The sequence below is a fragment of the Cetorhinus maximus genome, chromosome 24 (assembly GCF_964194155.1).
Source record: "Cetorhinus maximus chromosome 24, sCetMax3.hap1.1, whole genome shotgun sequence".
NCBI classification, from domain to species: Eukaryota; Metazoa; Chordata; class Chondrichthyes; order Lamniformes; family Cetorhinidae; genus Cetorhinus; species Cetorhinus maximus.
In genome coordinates this window covers 2,336,084-2,358,771 of record NC_135902.1, presented here as the reverse complement: position 1 = coordinate 2,358,771, position 22,688 = coordinate 2,336,084, and the positions used below count along the sequence as shown (strand labels likewise).

The 22,688-nt window shown below is 45.8% G+C and overlaps 1 protein-coding gene across 11 annotated transcripts in view; it reads left to right on the top strand.

Moving 5' to 3' along the window:
• The window catches only part of LOC144699607 (rho GTPase-activating protein 44), a 342,828-nt gene that overhangs the window by 211,693 nt on the left and 108,447 nt on the right, over positions 1-22,688 (top strand). For all 11 annotated transcript variants that reach the window (XR_013580574.1, XR_013580573.1, XM_078570670.1 and 8 more), the window contains exons 2-6: positions 8,677-8,716; positions 11,026-11,130; positions 12,881-12,957; positions 16,979-17,090; positions 22,461-22,537. Coding sequence is in view for 9 of the 11 variants with exons in the window: in XM_078570670.1 (XP_078426796.1) it covers positions 8,677-8,716; positions 11,026-11,130; positions 12,881-12,957; positions 16,979-17,090; positions 22,461-22,537 (411 nt within the window). In the remaining 2 variants the exon portion in view is untranslated. The remainder of the gene's footprint in view (positions 1-8,676; positions 8,717-11,025; positions 11,131-12,880; positions 12,958-16,978; positions 17,091-22,460; positions 22,538-22,688) is intronic.

Here is a 22,688-nt window from a genome sequence, read left to right as displayed (position 1 = left end):
AATTTAAACTTGCCTGTGTGATCTGCAGCAGTTCAGAATGGTCAGCACTCTGCAGTCAGGAATCTTTATCGGGCCTGCAGCTTTCCAGAGGCCTCCCCTTAGCCTGGGTATGGGATCTGACATCTCCACTGGAGGCAGCTCCTCTGAGGAGGAAGGGAGGGATAGAATAAGGAGGAGGCCAGGAGTGGACATTCAGCCTCCAGAGGAGCCACCTTTGGGAGGCCAGGCGCAGGCACAAGGGGCGCAGGACCAAGAGGTTGTCCAAGGTGGAAGGGGCCACAAAAGGTGCCACTATCCTGCTGCCAGGGTTTACAGGCAGCGAAGCAGCTACCTCAATATGACTGAGGTGCAGTGCCAAAGGAGGCTCCGACTGTCAAGGGAGACAGTCAACTATATCTGTCAGATGATTGGCCCTGAGATCTCCCCTAACTGTGTGGATGGACACCCCATGCCAGTGGCTCTGAAGCTCACAGCTGCCCTCCACTTCTATGCCTCTGGCTCCTTCCAGGGCTCGGTGGGTGATCTTTGTGGTGTCTCCCAATCAGCTGTCCATACTTGTGTCAAGCAGGTTACAGACGCTCTGTTCAGGTGGGCATTGACCTTTATCCACTTCCACTGGGACCAGGCCAGCCAGACACAGTGAGCCAGAGGCTTCGCGGCCATTGCTGGATTCCCCCGTGTCCAGGGTGCTATAGACTGTACACATGTGGCCATCAAGGCGCCAGCAGGTGAGCCCGGTGCCTTCGTCAACAGGAAGGGCTTCCACTCCATGAACGTGCAGATAGTGTGTGATCACAGGATGCTGATTCTACAAGTCTGTGCAAGGTACCCAGGCAGCTCCCACGACACCTACATCCTCAGACACTCCCAGGTGCCGGGGCTCTTCAGTGCTCCAGCCCGGCTGGATGGATGGCTGCTGGGTGACAAGGGCTATCCTCTCAGAAGGTGGCTCATGACGCCTCTCCGCCATCCAAGAACAGAAGCTGAGCAGCGGTACAATAGGAGCCACGGCACCACAAGGGCTGTGGTGGAGAGAGTCATCGGTCTTCTCAAGATGCACTTCCGATGCCTGGACCACTCAGGGGGCGCACTCCAGTACCCCCCAGATCGTGTCTCGGTAATAGTGGTTGCATGCTGCGCTCTCCACAATCTTGCGCTGGAAAGGGGGACACAGTGGACGATGAAGATGTTGACACAGTGGATGCGGCTGCACACGATGAGTCCAGCAGTGAGTCCGAGGATGAGGAAGCTCAGGGAAATGCTGAGGGGGTAGACGCTGACCCGGGACTACACCAGGGAGGCAGGGACACCCGGGAGGCTTTAATCCAATGAACCTTCAGCTTGCTCCACACAAATGGATCAGCAGGACCAGCCTTGCCTGGCGCATCCATACTTGGCACCGAAGTGCAAAATCTGCCAGGTCATCAGCAGGAAATAAGGGCTTTGGACATAAATTTGAATGTGCAAACAAACACTAATGACATTTCTCTTAAACATACAAATGCAGAACAAAGGAGCCCCCCTCAGCCCTGGTCACACATCTGGGTTTTATTTTAACCATCAGATGTTCTCACAAATTCAAAACAAAACATTAATCAAGCAGAAAAAATTATAAGGACCTAATCTTGGGCCAACACAAAAGCGCCAGTGAGAAACCCGTGGTGTGCCTAAGGTGCCTTATGTTTCCGTTTCCGGGTGCTACGTCTTGGTGCTGCCCCCTCGCTGGGAGTGGTATCTGAGCCAGCCTGCTGACTCTGCTGTCCTGTTGGCCTCGATGACCTTGGCGGCCGTCCTCTGGCCCGTGGAGCCTGTGCTGGCCCCGCCTGGGAGGGAGCTGCCAGTTCCGCAGCTGGCATCTCCCCAGTCGTCGCTGCCTCACCCAATGAAGTGGTCACTGGGAGAGGGGTGGAGGAGCTGGTGCCCTCATCCGGAACGCCCTGAAAGGTGCCCGCAGAGACGCCAGGCAGCTGCTGTGCCGATGTGAGGTCGTCCCGGACTTCCCTGCTCACCATGGATGGATGGGCAACGTGCTGGGAAGTTTGAAGCCCACACCATCTCCCACATTGGCACTGACCAGCTGAGGCCACTGGCACTGTGAGGGCTTGCAGGTCCGAGCGTAACCCCAGGAGAAGCTGCTTGTTCTCCTGGACGCCCCTATCCACGAGAGTTGCCACTCTCTCCATGACGCTCTGACATGAGGCTCATTGCATCAGTGATGCTCCGTGTGGACTCCTCCACCACGGACACCAAGCGAAGCACAGCCTCATGTATCACTCCCAGATGCTCCCGCACACCCGGCCACATTTCCTGCAGCTGCTGCATCGCGGTCGACTCCAGAGGCTCATCATCAGGCACCGACTGAGCATGTGCCTGGCCCCCTGCAGGCGCCATCGGCACTCTCTGTCTCTGCCAGCTCCTCCAGCGACTGTGAAGTGCCCTCTCCACTGTGCCCCGGGATACTAGCCAATGTTGCAATGCCCACTGAGGTGCTAGTGTCTGCGCTGGTGCCTGCCTCGCAGAAATAGTGTGACGCTGGTGACAGTTGAGGGCCCTCAGGTGTGAGAGGGGCATCTGCAATTGTTCCTGGTGGACAGGCTCTGTTGATGCTGAAATTAACAACAAGGGCAGTGGATCAGTTAGCGTGCACACAGTGACACACTTCATCCCTTTCCCCCTGGCTCATTATGTGCTCAACCTTCCAGAACCTATGGAGGCGAATATTGATGAGGTGGCAAATAGTGCGGAGGAGGCCCAAAAATTACAGGTGGATATAGACAGGTTTGTCAGATGGCCTAAGGAAAGCCAAATGGAATGTTATGTGGATAAGTGTGAGGTGATGCACTTGGGCAGGAGAAACAAGGTACGGGAATACACGAGGAATGGTAGGACCGTGGAAGGTAAGAAGGATCAGAGGGACCTTGCTGGGCATGTCGACAGGCCTGTTAAGGCAGTGGGACAGGTACATAAGGTGTTTAAGAAGGTAAATGCCATACTTGCCTTTATTAGCCGGGGAATAGAATATAGGAACAGGGAGGTCCTGTTCCAAGTGCAGAAAACGCTCCCTAGGCCACAGCTATAGTTCTGCGTGCAGTTGTGAAATGCGCTTCACGGGAGGGATGTGATTGGACTGGAGAGGGTGCAGAGGTCACTGACCAGGATGCTGGCTGGGCTGGAGAGTTTGACTTATGAGGACACATAGCATAGACTGGGGATATTTCCCCTGGAGCAGTGGAGATTGAGGGGGGACATGATTGAGGTGTATCAACTTATGAGGGGCATAGATAGGGTCGACAGAAAGGAACTTTTCCCCTTGGCGGAGGGATGAGTAACCAGGGGGCATTGATTTAAGGTAAGGGGCAGGAGGTTTACAGGTGAGGTGATGAACAACTTTTGCACACACAATTTGTTGGGAATGTGGAACTCACTGGCTGAAAGGGTGGTGGATGCAGAAACCGTCCTAACATGTAATAAATATTTGGATGTGCAGTTGCGATGCCATGGCGTACAAGGCCATGGGGATAGTGCTGGGAAATGGGGTTAGGAGACTTAGGAACATGTTTCACCCGCGCATCCTCGAAGGGCCGAAGGACCTTTGTCTATGATCCACACTCTGACTCTATCACTCTGTGACTGAGCAATGTTGCAACAATAACAAATTTAACAATCATCAGCGCTGTGGATGTTGGGAGGACATTGCGGATCTCACTGTTGGCCTCAAATACCCGGCCGTTCCACCCCAGCCTCACCGACACCGGTTGACCTGGGCACATGGCGCCTCTCAAGCTCCAGGGCCTCCTGCTCGAAGCAGCTTAACATCATCAGCTGGGCCTGGCCACCTCCAGTCCTCGAATACTCAGACACATTGTGAGGATTCTTCTCCTGAAAAACAGAGAAGACCATTCATTGTGGCTAATCGCCCATGGACTCTGCACGTGCACGCCACACCCTAACCACAGTGGCCCATATCAGGCCTCCAGTGCCTCCTCTCCCCGCTACTGCTGATCATTCACACAAAGACAGTACACCTGCTCCCAACCACCCCCCACAACTGCCCCTTGGACACATTCTGCGTCCATCGCCTTAGGAACCACACGGTCTTTGCTCCCATAACAAGGAGGCACAACTAGGTGCAGCGTTGAGGACAGCAGATGGCTCTTGGCCACGACACCTTGAGGCTCCCCTTCCACCATCTCATCACCATGAATAGGACATGTGTTGGAGTTCTGAGTATGTGCCCAGCTGCATCTCCTGCAGGTTGCCCCCAGACTAGTCATGTGCGACTAAGAGCAACACATGGTGAGGGGAAGAACCCATCTCCTCATGAACCACTCAGGCTGATCTAAGCATGGCCATTATCTGCTTGCCCACCCAGCGTACGAGAAATGCCCAACATGATTCAATACAGTCACGACAGTGATACTTAGGGGGTGCCCTCGAAGCCTAAGGCTATCTGCTGGGTTAAATGCCCAATGCCAACATGGTGCTCACCCTTCCTGAGCGCAACAAATCATTGAAGCGCTTGCAATAATGGATCCAGGTGTGCCGCACCACGTCGCGGGAGCTCACCACCCCCGCCACCTCCTCCCAGGCAGGTTTGGTCATGTGGGGGGGCTGCTCCTCCCATCCTGGGGGACAAGCACCTCCCGGTGTACTGCCACCTCCTCGAGGAGGGCAGCAAGGCAGTCATCAGAAAAGCGAGGGGCACATTGGCCCCCTCTGGCCTACCCTGCAGCCTGGCCCTGCTCCTGGGGCTGACCCTGCAGCCTGGCCCTGCTCCTGGGGCTGACCCTGCAGCCTGCCCTGCTCCTGGGGCTGACCCTGCAGCCTGGCCCTGCTCCTCTGCCCTTCCCTCCAGCCTGACCTGCTCAGCCCACCCCCTGTGGTGCGTCCTCGAATTGGCCATTGTCAGCAGCCTACAGGAGGCTGCTGGGTGGCCATTGGACCCGGCGGTCTGTGCACGCCCACTGCCGCCTACACACTCCCGCTATCCACGGGAATCAGCAAATACACTGGGCGGGTCTTAATTGGCCCATGCGGGTAAAAAGGCCGTGTGGACCCAAACGCGGGCGCCGATCGGGTCTGCGTCCACCCGCTCCAGCTCCGCCCGCCCGACAGGCAGAAAATTCTGCCCCTGAAACGGCTTCATGACGATATCACTGCAACTGACTTGGATGGGACATCTGAAACAGATGCCTTCAAAATCTGGACCAGGGTCTAGCAAGGCTGTGTGATGGCTCCCATACTGTTTACAATCTACCTGACACTGGCTATTCACCTCACCAAAGATCAACTGCCCTCTGGTGTCAGTATTAAATACCACCTCAATGGAAAACTCTTTAACTTCAGCTGCCTCCATGCCAAAACTAAATTGACCATCATAGACAGACATGACCTGCAGTTTGTCGATGACTGCAGTGTCATTGTCCACTCAGCACCAGGTTTGTAAGCTACTCTTCAATTCTGCATAAAAGAAACTTGGCCTGTCCTTGAATGTTGCCAAAACAAAACTCATGAATCACCCAGACCTGGTCAGCCAAATATTCCACCTCCCACATATGTTGAAGGAGAGTCTGGAATATGCTGAGCACTTCTCAGACCTTGGCACCCACCTCTTGCAAGAGGCCACCATTGACGAGGAGATCCAACACTGGAGCAGCTGTACCTACTCACCCTTCTGCAAACTACGGCAACAAAGACCTCAACAAGACTCCTAGTGTACAGACTAGTTATCGTCACCACACTTCCAGGAGAGAAAATCGATTTGTCGTTGGTCTGTGAATGTGGAGATATGATGGAAGAACATTGCAGACTGTGATCAGAATCTAGTGAGGCTGCTAGAGAGAGCTTGCCAAAAGAATTTGAAGCTGAATAAGATGAAACTGCAACTGAAGATGACTGAAGTCAAGTCCACAGGTCATGTACTGACGGTGAGAGAGGTTGCCTTGGTCCTGCAGCAGTTTGTTGGATCACTTTGCATGCAAGTGTTTTGCTGGAAAGAAGAAAAGCAGCGGAAAAATGGTTGCTGGAGAGAGGTCAGGTGATGATCTTGACACCACTTTGCGAAATTCCTGCCCAAAATTTGTCATCCGGGTGTGAAGTCTACGCGATCTCATTGCGAAGGATGTTCAATGTTATTGGGGCATAGAACAAGAAACAGCTTTGGAGAGGGAACCCAAAAGAATGGGACTGAAGTAGCTGACAGTGTAACGACCAGTCAGGCACGAGAGGTCAATGTCAGCAGAACAGACCGTGTGGGTAATTGTGAGGTTGGAGGAGGAGGTTACAGAGCTGCAAGGAGGTGAGACCATAAAGGGAGGGATTAAAATAAAAGGCAGGAGGTGGGGATTGCGATTGGTGGTGGTGGTGGTGGTAATTTTAACTTTGCTTCATTGCGAAGGAATGGAGTCTGTATATAAAAATGTTCAAAGGGTTTATGCTAAGATATAATACCCTTTTAGCATGTCCCTAGTGTCTTTATTTTACAATAAGCATAGCTGTTACTTCAATAGTTAATCTGATAGACTAGTTAAAAAGCCTTCAGCATGGAGGGAAGGAGTTTAGCCCTTTTCGTAGGGAATGAGGCAGTTTACAGAATCTGGTGCTAAAATGTCTGAAACACTGAAACTGTCTGGGAAAGAATCCTCCTTCTTGATGCAGTAAGGAGCATAAATCACTGCGTAACATGGAAAGGATCAGTACAGGACAGTGTGGTTTTTCTTGACTGGGTATCTTAGTTTGACTATGGTTGTGGAATACAGTCATCATTTGAAGAATAACTACTAAACCTACAGATAATTAAGTTGCTTTGTCATGGGATTGAAAATCTTTTGCACTGTAAAAACAGATTTGCCCGTTAGTACATAGAGAAGAGTTGCTGGGATTCCACATGGACAGGCAGTGAGTGACATCCAAAAAGGGTAATCAGCCAGGGGCTATTCCTGTTCCTATGTATATTTATATATCTGTCCGAGCCAGTTTGTTCTTCCTTGGCACAAACCAAATTGCATTTGACCCAAACGATGCTCTGCATATTACAGGGCCTTATGGGATGGAGCTATGAATCAATGAGGCAGCGCACGTTGAGAGACTGCAGCAAGTGGCTGATTCAGCAATCTGGTCAGTCTGCAGGATAGCTGGGTCCGTTTTCTTCCCGCACTATGGATACAGCCTCCGGTATCTGGGGAGAAAACAGCTTAAGCTTTAAGTAATATTTTAATCTGTACCTATAATTCGCTCCAGGAGATAATGTCTCGATTCAGGATGCAGTTGTTCAGTGAGGACAGCAGCAACATGCCATACTCTCATCTCAACTGGTCGAGTGATGAGTTTCTGTCTGCCGACTTTTCAAAAATCCATTATCTCATCCGGTTCCTTGAATTTATTCACTATTTAGGAAGCATCTGCAAGATGATGAAGAAAAAACTGAGGTGTTGAACCTCTTTGCTTTTTGGAAACTGCAAATTCTTGAGAATCCATGTTTCAAATTATGTAATGCAAGAACACGGGATGCTAATTATTAGCCTGGAAACCTTGTTATTTTACTTAATCGTCGCAAATATGAGTATCTCTTTCCAAGCGCGGGGCTATGTGCATTCTCATTGCAAAATTTCTCAGTAGGTAGAGTTAATAATGTTGCATTGTCACAGGTCAGTTAACTCAAGGACAGGTCCCTAACAGATGTTACAGAATTTGCAAAAGTAGCCATATTGAGTTCAGGTCTTACATTAACCTTGTTATTATTTTGTAGTGTGTTGTAAAACTGTGCACAGAGCACATTTGTAAAAATATTTTCAAATTGTTGTTGTATAAATTAATCTATTACAGAAGAATGTTGGATTTTAGGAGGATCTATTCATCAAGGTCAGAGGGCTATCTTTTAGGAAATATCACAACCTCATGTTTGTCAGATTGCGGTCATAAAAATTAATGAAAATTAAATGTAGTTTTATGCCTATGACACATTTGGTACAATAGAGCAATAGAACATCAATGAGCTGACTGATCAATATGACCTTCCTTAAAATAGCTCCAACCATCAGGATCTTTGAAATAAAAACATCCTAAAGAATTAAGATGAACACTGAGCTCTTTTTTAAAATTTCCGTTGATGTGTTTTCTTTAAAACAGCAAGCTCTGATGGCATTATCAGGGAGAACCAGCTTGGAAGAGGTATTGACGTTGTTGGTGAATTTTAATTGGGGATAGAGCCATCAACCTAGGGTGATTCAGCATCAAGTCTATGTATTAGACCAGCTCCCTCACAATGTCAAAACCTTTTTTAACTATGTGCACTATATCAATGTCATCAGCGCTCAGCAATTTTTTTTAAAAAAAGATATAAATAGCATATCAAAACAAAGTATCATTAACGTTAAACATAATTCATTGTAACTGTTCAGCCTGTCAAGGAGATTTTAAGAGTGAAACTTTCTCCTTAAGCTTGTAGAGCTAGTTCTGATCAGAAAATTCTATTTTTATCTGTTTTTGTAACCAATGCAGTTATTATCAAATATAACCATTACAGTAGGTAAATGTTACAAATATTTCATGTCCATACAATGAATGTTGCTTTACCACAGTGTTTACATAGTGGCTTAAGCTGTGCTAAGGTTGAGTTTGTATATTTGTTCTGACATGCCAGAATCTAACTTGACTCTATTTCTTTCCCTGTTGCAGAGCTGAAAAGACAGAAGTATTAACTGAAGACCTGCTGCAGGTAATATTTGTTTCTCCACATTGTTTAAAAAGATGTACGGCCAGGATTTTCCAGCCTCGCTGTGATGGGTTCCCCATCGCGGCCGACGCAGCGAGCCATTCAAATCTCCGTTGACTGCAGCGGGACCGGAAGATTGCGCTGGCGGAAGGGGCCGGAAAATCCCGCATCTTTTTTGTTCTGTTTATTCCTGAGTTTATGAAATCTATATCTTAACTAGTTTCAGCTCTTGGGTATTTTTTTTTTTAAAGCCATAGGTTAACTAGCGGAGGCGAATTTTACAACACATGCCAGGAGTTTCAAATTGTGAGTCATTATATCATCTCTAAAACTGTCATTTTGGCTCATTTAAGCTTTAAATTCCTCTCCCACAATATCGAGTACTCCTTTCCAAATCTCAACTTGGATCTTTCTGATCCTCATCTGCTTTTCACTTTCGAGTTTAATTTTGACTTATTTTACTCTTCATCTTCCTACTTGCCAAAAAAACCAAAGATTTAGTATTTCACAACAAAAAATTTAAGCTCCAACTCTGTCTTGTGTGCAGTAATTGGGTCAAACATCTACAGCAGAATGTCTACTCCAGGGCACTGGCTAGTTTGGCTCATTAATGGAATCATAAACAGCCAACACTAGAGTTGAGCTTCCTCCTACTCAACCTTAGATAACTCTGTAAGCAACAGCCTGATGTGTTGGGTAGTCCTCGTGATTTTTCAGTTGCGTGCTTTGAAGATATTTAATGTTGATGGCCTTCCACACGTACCAAAGACCCAGCTGCCCAAAAAACCAGTTGAGTGTGATGGTGTGGTCAGAGAAACCATTGCAGAATTTCTTCTTGGCCATTCTCTCCTATCATTTCACGATACTTACATTAAAACAAATATCTAATCTCCATTAATTTCCAATTTATTAATTCCCATGAATTTCACACCCTGACTCTGCTAGGCTGGTTTAGGAGTTTCTGTAAAACCAGTCTGTTAAGGTGCTGCCAATCAAATGAAGGATACAAATGTGAAGTTCGTGTGTGACTGTCTAAACCCTTTGATATCAGCTCCTTACTCAATTGGTTTTGTACAAATGCTGAGTCCAGTCAGAGTTCCTGACGTCCTCCTGTTCTTAACATTTAAAAGGCTAGTTAACTATCTATATCTTTCAAGGCGGTAGAAAGAGTGTTAAAATTTTCCCATTTAAAATGTATCTCCAAGTTTGTTTATTGCATGGCGAGTTGAGCACATCGGTGTGGAGTTTCCAAATGGTTTCCATTCAGATACCAGTGTAACCTGCCTGGAAGCGAATGAAATCCTGCTAGTTTGCAGAATTTGAACCACAGGTGAGGTGTGCCCAAGACCACTTCACATTCGAGCATACACCATTGTTCAGTCAGTTACAGCAGAGCAGGACACACATGTAACAGGACGTGGGTTACAGGCCCTTATGTGTCAAGAACAAATCAAAGCAGCCAGTTAAAAAATAAGATAAAGCATTAGTTCAGTCAGTTGCTGAATGACTGTGCCTGGCAATCCCACTCCTCTTTGCAGTGTTGGAGAATGCCCTTTTCCAATCACCAATTGATTCGAATCGATTATGCTGCTAGATGGTGCTGATTCATAGGAGGTTTTATGTTTAGGCTTATGTTAAATTTGTGTGGAAACTTGAGCCCGACATCATCGTGGCAAAGCCGACACAGAGCTCAGCACATGCTGGACACACTTTGTCGACTGCTTTGCTCACCATAAATAAAGAAGCAATGTTGCAAATACTGGCACTAAGTTAGTTAACTGAAACCTGACATCTAGCTGCCATTTAACTCCAAGTGGGAATTATGTCAGGGGAGGCATTTAAATCTTAAATGCCACACTCTCTGTAAATATTTGACAGTAAAATATGGCTGATAGCAGGAGCTTCAGTTGAATCATTGCTGGTCATTCAAGAAAAAGACCATCTGGGAGGTGTATCATTAGGATGAGCTGTTTTAATTCATGTCATCATTATGGTTTAAAAGGGTTAACTGTTCCCGGAGGGGCTTGTTGCGGGATTTTTACAGAATGTGATTGCTTTGATTCTAGGCAATCTACCTATGGATCAATTGTTATAAAATACTGTCAACTTCAAACTGTAAAACCTTCCCAAAGTAACAACTTTTCTTGTTTAATCAAATGTACTTTGGATTTAATACCAACCACACCGAGGACTAAATCTCACTTACATTTTAAAAATGCACCATGGTTTTATTTTTAAGAATTCTGCATCAAAAGTGGTTTGACATGTTATTTATTGAAGGCACAATGTAATAATGTTGTTTGATCAAACAGGTAGAGAAACGACTGGAGCTGGTAAAACAAGTCTCCCACAGCACTCACAAAAAGCTCACAGCATGTCTACAGGGACAACAAGGTGTAGACGCCGACAAACGTTCTGTACGTTATCTTTCGTTATTGTCCACTGATAGTCAGTCTAAACCACCGTTTGAAAAATTAGCTGTTAAACGATGTAGATGCATTAAAAAGGCACTGGTTTCATGTGGATAGTGTTTTATAAACTTTCCCTTATTTGCTTGGAGAACTGAAATGTAGGGGGGTGGTGGGGAGTCCTGCAGCGATGACGGGGGTTTCCCAGCTGCCAGCTGGAGAGCCAACAAGACCCCCACATCACCTCTTTCTGGGGAGACCCAGAACTACATGTTGATCTACTCAGGTACTCGACAGGCCAGCAGCGGCCCTTCCTCCCAGGACTAAGGACCCTGGGGAGCCCAAATCCCACCCACCAACAGCTGCCAGCCAATCAAAGGATGGCAGCTGTTCGGTAAGTAGCAGCATCACTGGGAAGATGATGGCTGCCGTCGATACTACACCCATCTTTGGCCACAGATCACTGAGTGACCCAGGCACTGGTGAGTGAAGATGGGAAGAGGGTCATGGGATGGGCGTCGCAGGAGAGAAGGGGGGCAAGGGGTCAGCAGCAAAGATGGGGGAGGGGTGGCTCTCAGGGGCCCCACCCCCACTCCCCCATTCCCAATGCCGGGTCCTTCGATCAGGCACTGAGAGACCGTGTATGAGGGATCGCCTGGGAGCCCGCAAACAGATGAAGCAGGGTCTGCTGCAAACATGGCAAGGCTCCTGCCTGCTGCTGGATTCATATCAACAGCAGTGGGATAAGGTCATTAAGGGGGCATTAATTCCTAACGGCCTCTACCAACCCCTCACCCCACCCCAGACTTAATCAGGACTGAGGCAGGAAGGCAGAGGGGTCCCTGTCTGCCACTCTCCCACCCAAATAAATGCACCTCCCCCATCACAGGCGAAGGCACGATTCCACCCACTGTGTCCCAAAATATATCGTTGAATGCTGCTAACATTAGTGCAAGTGTTAATCCCTGAATGAAAGGAGATTTTTGATGAAACCAGTCCCCTTTTAAGAAGTGTCTTTCTGTAACCTGGTGGGAGGATAACTCTAGGTAGGACCAGACAGACACCTTGGCTGTTTGTGTGATGGATAATGGTTTAGACACCTTGGCTGATTTTCCTTTCTATGGAAACAACAAGAAGGAAAATTGGGAATGATATATAATGAACAGGTGGCTGATCCAGTAATGTTTGTTTTATAATATTGTCTAAAGTGAAAATTATCCATTGTGTGTTGGGATAATGAGTTTATGTTTGAAGAAGTATGGCTGTCTTGAAACAGTGATTCACTGTGTCCTTCACAAATGATTATTAGCCTTTAAGCAGCTTTTTCTGTTTCACATTTCCAGCATCTGCAGTATTTTCCATTGTAGTTTAAAGTCAGCAGTTGACTGTAACATTTGAATACCTGTATGCAATCAATTCCCACATTTAACAAGCAATTTGTAGTCTGTTAGTTCAAGACCAGATAATAGGGGCACTTTTTGTATGTATTTAAAGCAAGATTGCAAATGTTTATAATGAACACATTTAGAATTTTAATACGATACCAAACCAAAGAGCTTGTTCATCCCCCAATAGAATCGCTGGTATTGTACAGAACCATTCCATCTCTTGTTTGTGTGATGGATAATAGTAGCATTGCATTGGTTCACCTGTGAGGTTTGACATGGAGAATCAGCTGGCTTGTTATGAATGTTGCTCGTGTGTTTATTAGCAGTCATATCTAAGATCTGACTGTAAATCATGTTGGTCTTGTCCACAGAAAAAGCTCCCATTAACAACATTAGCCCAATGTTTAGTGGAAGGCTCTGCCATTTTGGGTGAAGATTCTTTACTAGGGTAAGACTTGAAAGTACCTTTTTAATGTTGTCGCTTCTATGTAATTGACTACAGAGTTCCATGTGTTTAATCCCATTGTACTGATCAGTTAATACATGATAATTCTATTCCAATGAAGGAAGATGGATCACCCCCGCACCCCCAGTATTAATCTGTGTCCCTCCTCACTGGAAACATGGTCTGACCAAATTGTTCCAGAATTAACTTGAGTTTTTGAAATTAGTTTGAGTGGTGCTCAGTGTGCAGCAAAGATGCTGGGGAGGAATTTCCCCTCGTCGGGCGGGCTCGGTGGGCGGGCCTGGGAGCGGCCGCGCAATGGTCCACCACCGCCCACAATTGGGCCCCGACCACGATTTCACACTGGCTGGCCAATTAACAGTCAGTCAGCATGAATCACACGCTGTAACATTCAGTGCTGTCGGGGTCGGGGGGAGGGGGGTGTGGGGGGGTGTGGGCGGGGGGGTTGGGGGGTGTGGCGGGGGGGGTGGTGTGTGGGGGGAGGAGGGCGAGAACGGAACTCAGCGCATGCACACGGATGCTCTTTGAACCGTGAAGGCACAGAACTGCCTCAGGGAGCTGAAGGTTTATAACCGCGAGTGTGAAGATGTGAACTTGGCACAGGAAAGAAATGAAACATGATCTGATTGGGTTCTGGGACACCGACTGGCTGACTGACTGAGCTGCATGGACTGAAAGGCTATTTTTGTCCAATGAGTATATGTTTGTATCATCTCTGTGTAACAAGTAGTTCACTCTATTTAAATTAGCTTCAGGAAATCGCTCTAAACCTGCTCAAATCTTTTTTCTTTAATTTTTTTCCAAGAAGTTTGCTCTGACAAAATCAATAGCTTGCATTACCCAAGTAATGCGGATATAAGCTTCCTAAATATTTCTCATGCTCTTACCATTGTTATATACCATGAAAAACATACAAACCAGGGTTCAAGTATTGAAGAAATTGACTTATGTTATATTTCCAAGTGTAGCAGCTTAGACTCCTGACTCATTTGAACAAACACATTTATTAAATGCTTCTTGGCAGTTTTTTGTTTCATTCCACTAAATATGCAAATTTACTTCAATGTTTCATGACTAGACACTTATATCTTAGCCTTCATTTTCCATAACCAATGGCGAGGTATCTTACCATCAGTAAGATTCTGAAAACCACCTTGAGTTTATTGCATTGTATGAGGAACGGTATCTTGTAGAATTAGTGGTGTTCTGCTTGTTGTTGGGTAGTAAAACTCGACTGCACTTTCTCAGACTCATAGATGTTTACAGCACAGACGCCATTCGGCCCACTGAGTCCGCACCAGTCAACAAAGATCTGATTACACTAATCCCATTTTCCAGCGCTTGGCTCATAGCCCTGTAGACTATGGCAATCTAAATATTTCTTAAATGTTATGAGAGTTTCTGACTCAACCACCCTTTCAGGCAGTGAGTTCCAGACTCCCACCACCCTCTGAGTGAAAAAAATTCTCCTCAGCTCCCTCTTAGCCTTCTACCTCGTGCCTTTAATCTATGCCCCCTGGTTATTGACCCCTCTACTAATGGAAAAAGTGCCTTCCTGTCCACCCTATCCATGCCCCTCATAATCTTATACACCTCTATCAGGTCCCCTCTCAACCTTTGCTGCTCCAATGAAAACAACCCCAGCCTATCCAATCTTTCCTTATAGCTCAGACCCTCCAGCCCAGGCAGCATCCTGGTAAATCTCCTCTGCACCCTCTCCAGTGCAATCACATCCTTCCTATAATGTGGCAACCAGAACTGCACACACTACTCCAGCTGTGGCCTAACCAGCATTTTATACAGTTCCAGCATAACCTCCCTGCTCTTGTCTCAAGGCTTCTGTGCCTCGGCTAATAAAGGCAAGTATCCCATATGCCTTCTTAACCACCTTATCTACCTGCCCTACTACCTTTAGAGATCTGTGGATATGCACACCAAGGTTCCTCTGATCTTCAGTACTTTCCAGGGTCCTACCGTTCAGAGTGTAATCCCTTGCCTTGTCAGCCCTCCCCAAGTGCATTACCTCACACTTTTCCGGGTTGAATTCCATTTGCCACTGCTCTGCCCACCTGACCGGTCCATTGATATCCTCCTGCAGTTTACAGCTATCCTCCTCACTATTTACCACCCGACCAATTTTCGTGTCATCCGCGAACTTCTTGATCATCCCCCCCCTACATTTAAGTCCAGCAGCTACCAGTCTCAGACATCTGATGTGCTATAAGTTAAGCATGCAACCCTGATTAGTATCAAATTTCTAAAATATCATATTAAAGTACTTACAAATAAATTTCAAAATAAGTTTTGGGCTCAGGCATCTGAAAATTAAGCTTAGTAATTAAAAGCCAAACCTGACATATAGTTTATTGTCCAGCTTTCAGTGGGACCCACCCAGCATGATATATTTTGTTAATTTTGGCCTAGCTGGCAGTTGAAGCTAGTGTAACTGAATACCCCATTGTTAATAGCTGCACAAATCTGGAAGGTTTATTGAGTATGTGGAGAATGATGCCAAGCCAAAAGTAAAATGATCTTGATCTCGATTGCTGTGAAGACTCATTTTCATCACATTGAAGGGTCTTGTCAGCCCCTATACATTTTAACCAAATGTGCATGAGAAGGTCTATAAATTCACATTATTTTCCAGTTTACAAAGGAATTTTCTGCTAATGACTAAAAGAGATATGCGGAAAAACACAAAATATTTTTGACATTGTCACAATGTGCTGGGCGCTGTGACACGATTAAAAGTTAGGCTGCTATTTAAAGCATGAATGAAGGTTTCTCTTAAAACTGTAGACTTTGTGCTGGGAATGCTGTGCAAACCCACCTCCCAATAACGTCACTCTCTGACATTGGAGTGCAAAAGAAAGAACTCAGCATTAATGTTGCACCTTATCACCTCCTCAAGATATCGCAACACATTTCAGATACAATGAACTATCTTCTGAAGTGGTGTCACATAGCCAAACATGACAGCCAATAGCAATGTGCCATGGACAGCTTATGAGACAAATGAGAAATTAATCAGAGTTTAGTGGAGAGGAAGTCTGGTTATAAATGGAGGGATAGCAATTGAACTACAAGATCCATAGAGGGCCACGGATTTGAAAAAACTAACATATGGTTCATCGGTTTTGTTTTGAGTATCAGAACCTCAGGGTTTCACTCACTTGGTATAGTCTTCAATTGTTTGTTGTTTAAGAATTATAACATTGGGATATCTCAGTTTAATGTATTGGTGCATTAGGCTACAGTGGAAAATATTGTAACAAAGATAGAATTCTTACAGAAGGAGAAACAGAAAATGCTGGAAAAACTCAGCAAGTCTGACAGCATCTGTGGAGGAAAAAACAGAGTCGACCTTTTGAGTCCATATGACCCTTCTTTTGAAGAAGAGTCATACGAACTCGAAACGTTAACTCTGTTTCTCTCTCCACAGACGCTGTCAGACCTGCTGAGGTTTTCCAGCATTTTCTGTTTTTATTTCAGATTTCCAGCATCTGCAGTATTTTGCTTTTATAAAATTCTTACAATTTTGTGTTATGCTGATAACTCTTTACTGTGGGCAACAAATAATCTAAAGCCTAAACATCTTCAAACAAATATGGTGCAGTAAATGATGACTAAACTTCAGCAGAATTCCTGCAGATAACCAGTCTGGGTGAGAGTTTCACAGGAGAGTTTAGTCATTATAATGCCAAATGCCAAAGACTGCAATGCTGTGTTTGTGTCTGGTTAAAAAATAAACTAACTGAAGACCTCCCAGTGACCCATGGCTTACTTTGTGCAGAATTGGAAACCTACACATGCTACGGAAAGTATTTGTTGTTTCTGGGAGTTCAGAAATATGTAATTGGAATTCCTGGTGCTTTTTCTAAAGTGAAAGTCAAACCTAGGGAGAAAGAGAACAACATCTTGCATTGTAGTATGGTGTATTTGTAATGATTATTTCTGCAGTAGGAGTTCTACATAATGTGCCTTGTGTCCTCTTTCTCTGCAGGAAGATGCTGAAGATGTGTGGTGATACAGAGGACAGGCTAGCCCAGGAACTCATCCTCTTCGAGCTACAGATAGAGCGGGATGTGATAGAACCACTGTTTGTGTTAGCTGAGGTGAGAACTGCGCTGAGATTGTCCTGGATTGTCAGGGGCTCTTCCTGTAAAAAAGAAAAACAAAATGGCAAATACTCAAAAAAAAAATCTAAAATAAAAACAAAAAAATGTTGGAGTAGAAAACAGGTCAGTCACCATTCTAGAGGAGAAAAGACTGGAGTAGAATTTCTGTAGGGCTTTCTCTCCAATCCCCTGTTATAGCTCTGTAGGAAATCCTATAGAAATGGCGTAAATGGTCAAGGACAGGAGAACACAGACACAAATTCTACCCCATTAGCCTTTTTGGATGTGGAGTGTTCATTCAAACACATTTGTACTTTGGCCATTTAGCTAGTAGATTCAGCAAAGCAGGGATCTCAAGTCACAATTAATGGCCAAACTTATTACTGGCTGAGGGAGTGGGGAAAGAGGCAGGCGGGCGGCACTGAATAAGGCAGGGAGCGAAGTTTCAAGTTCCCAACGTTGGGGTAGGAGTACCGAATTGTCTAGACGGCAGATTGGAAACAGGAGAGTGGTGCCGATGGCACTTGGCAGGAAGGTCATTGTAATGGCTTTGCATGCAGTAATACTCATTACAGCACCGGATTTTGTGATAGGATGCTGTCTTTGCGATTAAGTTGGAAGTGCGAGGGGAAAATTGGGCCTTCAATTTCATGACCAGTTAAAGCTGTTGTGGAGCAAGTGAAAGAGTCTTCGAGGTGGAAGGTAAGCCAGCTGGAGCTGTCAGTCATTGACCAGGAGAATTTTCTGGAAGAGGGGAGAGGGGACTGAGAAGCTTCATGAGGCAGGTTGAGGGTGACTGCGGGAAGGCCAAGGGTGAAAAAAGAAAGGTCAAGGGATATTGGTGGTCTAGGGTCATTGAGAGCAAGACCAGGATGTGCCCAATATGTATCAGGGTGAGTGCCATTTGCCCACAGGTGCAAGATTTTGATTGATGGCCAGGTCACCAGTGGAGGACACACCTTTGCCAGGCTTCTCTCCTCTGTTCAATTTCTGGAGACAAAATGGGTCTTGTCCATCCAATGTTCATTGAGCCTTGGGCACAGAGGAAGGATGGCCTTGGCCAGAAGGCCAACAAGGGAAGGACCAGATGCTGAGACCGGTCAGGATGGAGGCAGTGAGGGCCAGTGCAATGACAAGAAATGGCACATCCTCTAATGCCAACTTAGTGCCAACCCATGCCCCCATCCAGCACCCTTTGCTCTTACACGCATCATGCCAACTCACCCAGTATCCATCAATGGCAGACCTCGAGACCTATGCAGAGATGAGGTAAAATAAAGTTCTATAAAGTAAAGTCCTAAGTGTCTATTGCAGACTTCACTATATTGAAAAAACACGCTCATTGATAAAAGCCCATTTACTATATTTACATTCCTTCAACTAAATAAAGCCTTAAAACAAACATTCCATTCAAGTGCTCAATCCCTTATAACAACAAGCATTGCAAGTCATAGGCCCATATCAAAGAACCTATACCAATTTGTAAGTATCAATCAGTGAAATGGCAGACACTCTACTGTGATAATGGGTGGCTGTGAAATGAGTCATGCAACAGTAATCCAGCAATGGAAACCATCAGGCTTGTGTCAACAGATGGAGTGCAATGGCAAGCAATTTTTTTTAACACTCCTGACATTTTTTTCAAAGATTTAGAGAGCAGGATTTTTAAATACCTTGACAGCTTCACAGCTCCCATTGACAGGACCTCTTGACAGGTGCTTCTAACAGTTTTGACAATTAATTTTTTTTATGTGATGTGAGTATCATTGGCTGGGTCAGCATTTGTTGCCCATCTGTAATTTCCCTTGAGAAGGTGGTGATGAGCTGTCTTCTTGAGCCGCTGCAGTCCATGTGGTGTTAGGGAGGGAGTTCCAGGATTTTGACCCAGCGACAGTAAAGGAATGGCGATGTATTTCCAAGTCTGGATGGTGAATGACCTAGAGGGGAACTTGCAGGTGGTGGTGTTCCCATGTATCTGCTGCCCTTGTCCTTCTAGGTAGCAGCAGGTTTGGAAGGTGCTGTCGAAGGAGCCTTGGTGAGTTCCTGTATTGCATCTTGCAGATGGTACACACTGCTGCTACTGTGCGTTGGTGGTGGAGGGAGTGAATGTTTGTGGATGGGGTGCCAATCAAGCGGCTGCTTTGTCCTGGATGGTGTCAAGCTTCTTGAGCGTTGTGGGAGCTGCACTCATCCAGGCAAGTGGGGAGTATTTCATCACACTCCTGACTTGTGCCTTGTAGGTGATGGACAAGCTTTGGGGAGTCAGGAGGTGAGTTACCCAGGCCTGTTGACAGTTCCAATGAGCTTGACAGTAATAGAGTTATGCATTTTAATACACATTTATGCCTACTTTTAACAATTCCAAGGGGCATCTTACCTCCCCAAAGGTGTCCCATGACCACATTCAAAGGGGTACCTTGCCCCCCAAAATGAATCCACAAGTTCAGAGCTGCTGTTACCAGGTCTGACCTGCACAGTTTGGGTTCCACAGTCAAAAGGCTACCAGGAACCCACTTGAGTGGAAACAGCTGATGATTTAAATGGCCAGCTGCCTCTGTAAAATGTGCATGTGCGAAACACACTCACTGCCATTCCCCCCTGCGAAAATGGGTAATGTTGTGTTTGGGGGTGGGATAGAGTTAACCCCAGGACCAGGGGTCTAGTGCCAAATTTGGAGTTGCTGGAGCACTAAGACAATGTGTTGTCCATATCCTCTCTAAATCTACTATTACGCTGCTTTCTTAAGTATTAATCATTTGAGTCCCCAAAAGTCAGTAAAATGATGCTTTTTAAGTGAAAAGCAAAAGTGCCCCCACTGCCACCAACCTCTTTCTCACCCCTCCCTCCAACAATCTCCCCCACCCCCAACCCCCACGCACCCCTCGCTCCAATTTCATTCTCCACCCCCAACCCCCTCCAACCTCCTCCCCAACACCCCCACTCTCCTCCCTCTCCCTGCTCTCCAAAGCCCCCACCCTCCCCAGCAGCAGTGCAGCAATGAGTGAGATTGACCTGATAGACCAGCTTCAACAATGGGAACTCTCCTCCGGAAAGTTTCAATTTTTTTTTAAAGTGGGTCTATCAGGAAAGCTCTGGCGTGGATGGTGAGAGCTCTGTTTAAAACACCGATCCCAGGCCCCCCTAGCCCCCAGGCCCTGGTGTTTGGAACAATCTGCCCCGGGCCCTGGTTAAGAGATGCTCGAGCAGCGCTCTGGTACACTCCGGCTGCGCTACACCCCTGAATATGACTCTTCTTCAGAACTTTGGACTCATATTGGCCTCAAAACACGAACCCTCTCGCCACAGACACTGCCAAACCTGCAGAGTTTTTCCAGCACCTTCTGTTTTTTACTAATATTCTTCGGTCCATTTGTTCCCAGCACGAGTTTTATGCATTTTAAATTTTAATTAGCTGCAGAAAGGCATTTTTTACTGCAGCTGGTCACACTGCGATCTTCAGTGTTCATCGTTAAATTGTGAACGCTCCGAGGCTCCACCGTGTGCTAAAAGCGTTACACTTAAGCTTAGCTGATGCATAAAATTCAAAAACAGAATCACCCAAAGGCACAGAATTAAAGTGATTTGCAAAAGAAGCAAATGTGACGTGAGAAAAAGCTTCTTCACACAACGAGTGGTTCAGGTCTGGAATGCACTGCCTGGAAGTGTGGTGGAGGCAGGTTCAATCGAGGCATTAGATGAGTATTTTAATAGAAACAACATGCAGGGTTACGGGGAAAAGGCAGGAGAATGGCACTGAGTCATGATGCTCATTCGGAGAGCTAGAGCAGACACGATGGGCCGAATGGCCTCCTTCTGTGCCGTTAAAATTCTGTGATAAGTCATTGGACAGAAGAAGCATCTGAGAATCTTCAGCTCCAGAAAAGGAAGCAGAAGACTTTCTGCGTCATGGGTATAATCAATCTGACCTGCTCCCAACAACAACTACCCTTAATAGAACATTCCTCATATACAGGATCTTATCGCCAGGTAGTGCCATAGGAGGGGACAGATACAGTGAAACAGTTATGGGGAAAGGAGACTGTGGAGAGGGTGGGCGGGGGAAACTGAAGGCATGGTTGAAGTGGGGGGTTTTGAGCAAGTTTTCGAAAGTTGACAGCATGGAGATGAATGTCTCAAATCCCATTCCATAACTCTGAATGTGGAAGCTATATTGGAATATCATTTTCCCCTTTAAAAGGAGTTTATTTGAGGAATACTTCTCTGTACAATCCCACTTTTAAATAAAGGCAAATAAATGATTTCTGTAAATAGAGAAATAATGTACAAAAAAGAAAGTTCTGATGAATTTTTGTAAAATACTGCTTCTGCCTCAGCTGGAATAATTGTGTCCAGTTCTAGGCACCACACTTTAGGAAGAATGTAAAAGCTTTAGAGCAGCACTTCCCAAACTGTGGGGTGCAACCCCAATAGGGGTCGCACACAGAAACAGTGGATGGTGTCATGAGCTCCTCCTCCTCCATGACAGCACCCTGCACCAAGGCCCAGACAATGGCCAGCCCTACCCTTGCCCTGTCCCCCCTCGGTCTCTCTGCGGGGTGTGGCAGGGGAGAGCAATGGACCTGGCATCTGGGCAGGGAGACTTCATAAGGCCAAAAACCCCCCAAAAAGAAGCTACAGGTCCCACGTTTGCAACGAGCAGGGCGACAGCTGTGGGGCTTCTCCCAGTGACAGGCTGAGGTTACATGCTGCCATCTTTAAAGGGGGCAACGATCAGGGTGAATGTGTGGCTATCCTGGGCAATGAAGAAGAAGGGGAGAGTCTTCACTGAGTCTTCTGTCACCAGGGAACATCGAGGGCTTAACTGAAACCTACATAATTACTTGAAATAATATTTCTACAAAGATTAAAACAGATTTTCATATTTATAGATGTATTATCTGATGATATAAAATATGCAAACTTTAATAATTAGATACTGAATGTTACTATGCTGCTTTTTTGCTGTTTTTTTTGGCATCTGGGGTCACATTCATTTTCAAATATTAAAATGGGGTCACATTAGGCAACAGCTTAGGAAGCGCTGCTTTCGAGAGGACGCAGTATAGATTTATGAGAATGGTTCCAGGGTGGAGTTATATCAGTTACTACATGGATAGACAGGAGGAGCTGGAGTTGGTCACCTTAGAAAAGAGAATTTTGAGAGGAGATTTGATAGAGGTGTTCAAAATCATGAGGGTCTAGACTAAGGTTGCTTTAACTATTGGAGTTGCCTGATTTCCATATAGTACGCGATGGGAATCTTAATTTGAAGGATGAGGAATATGATATCAAAAGTAAGTTACCATTTTTATTCAACCAGATAATCTTCAATGTATCAATAAAGAGTACGTTCTTCTTATTCCTTAGGTGGACATTCCTAATATCCAAAAACAGAGAAAACATTTAGCGAAACTAGTATTGGACATGGATTCAGCTAGAACACGGTAAACATGATTATTCCTTTTACTCCAGTCTAACTTTGTGAAATTTAAACTACTATACCTTTTTATCTTGTGCATTATTCACGGAAGCATTAAGATACGTCTTATCTGAAGGATTTAACCATAAGAAGTTGCCTGACTTCCACCTAATGAG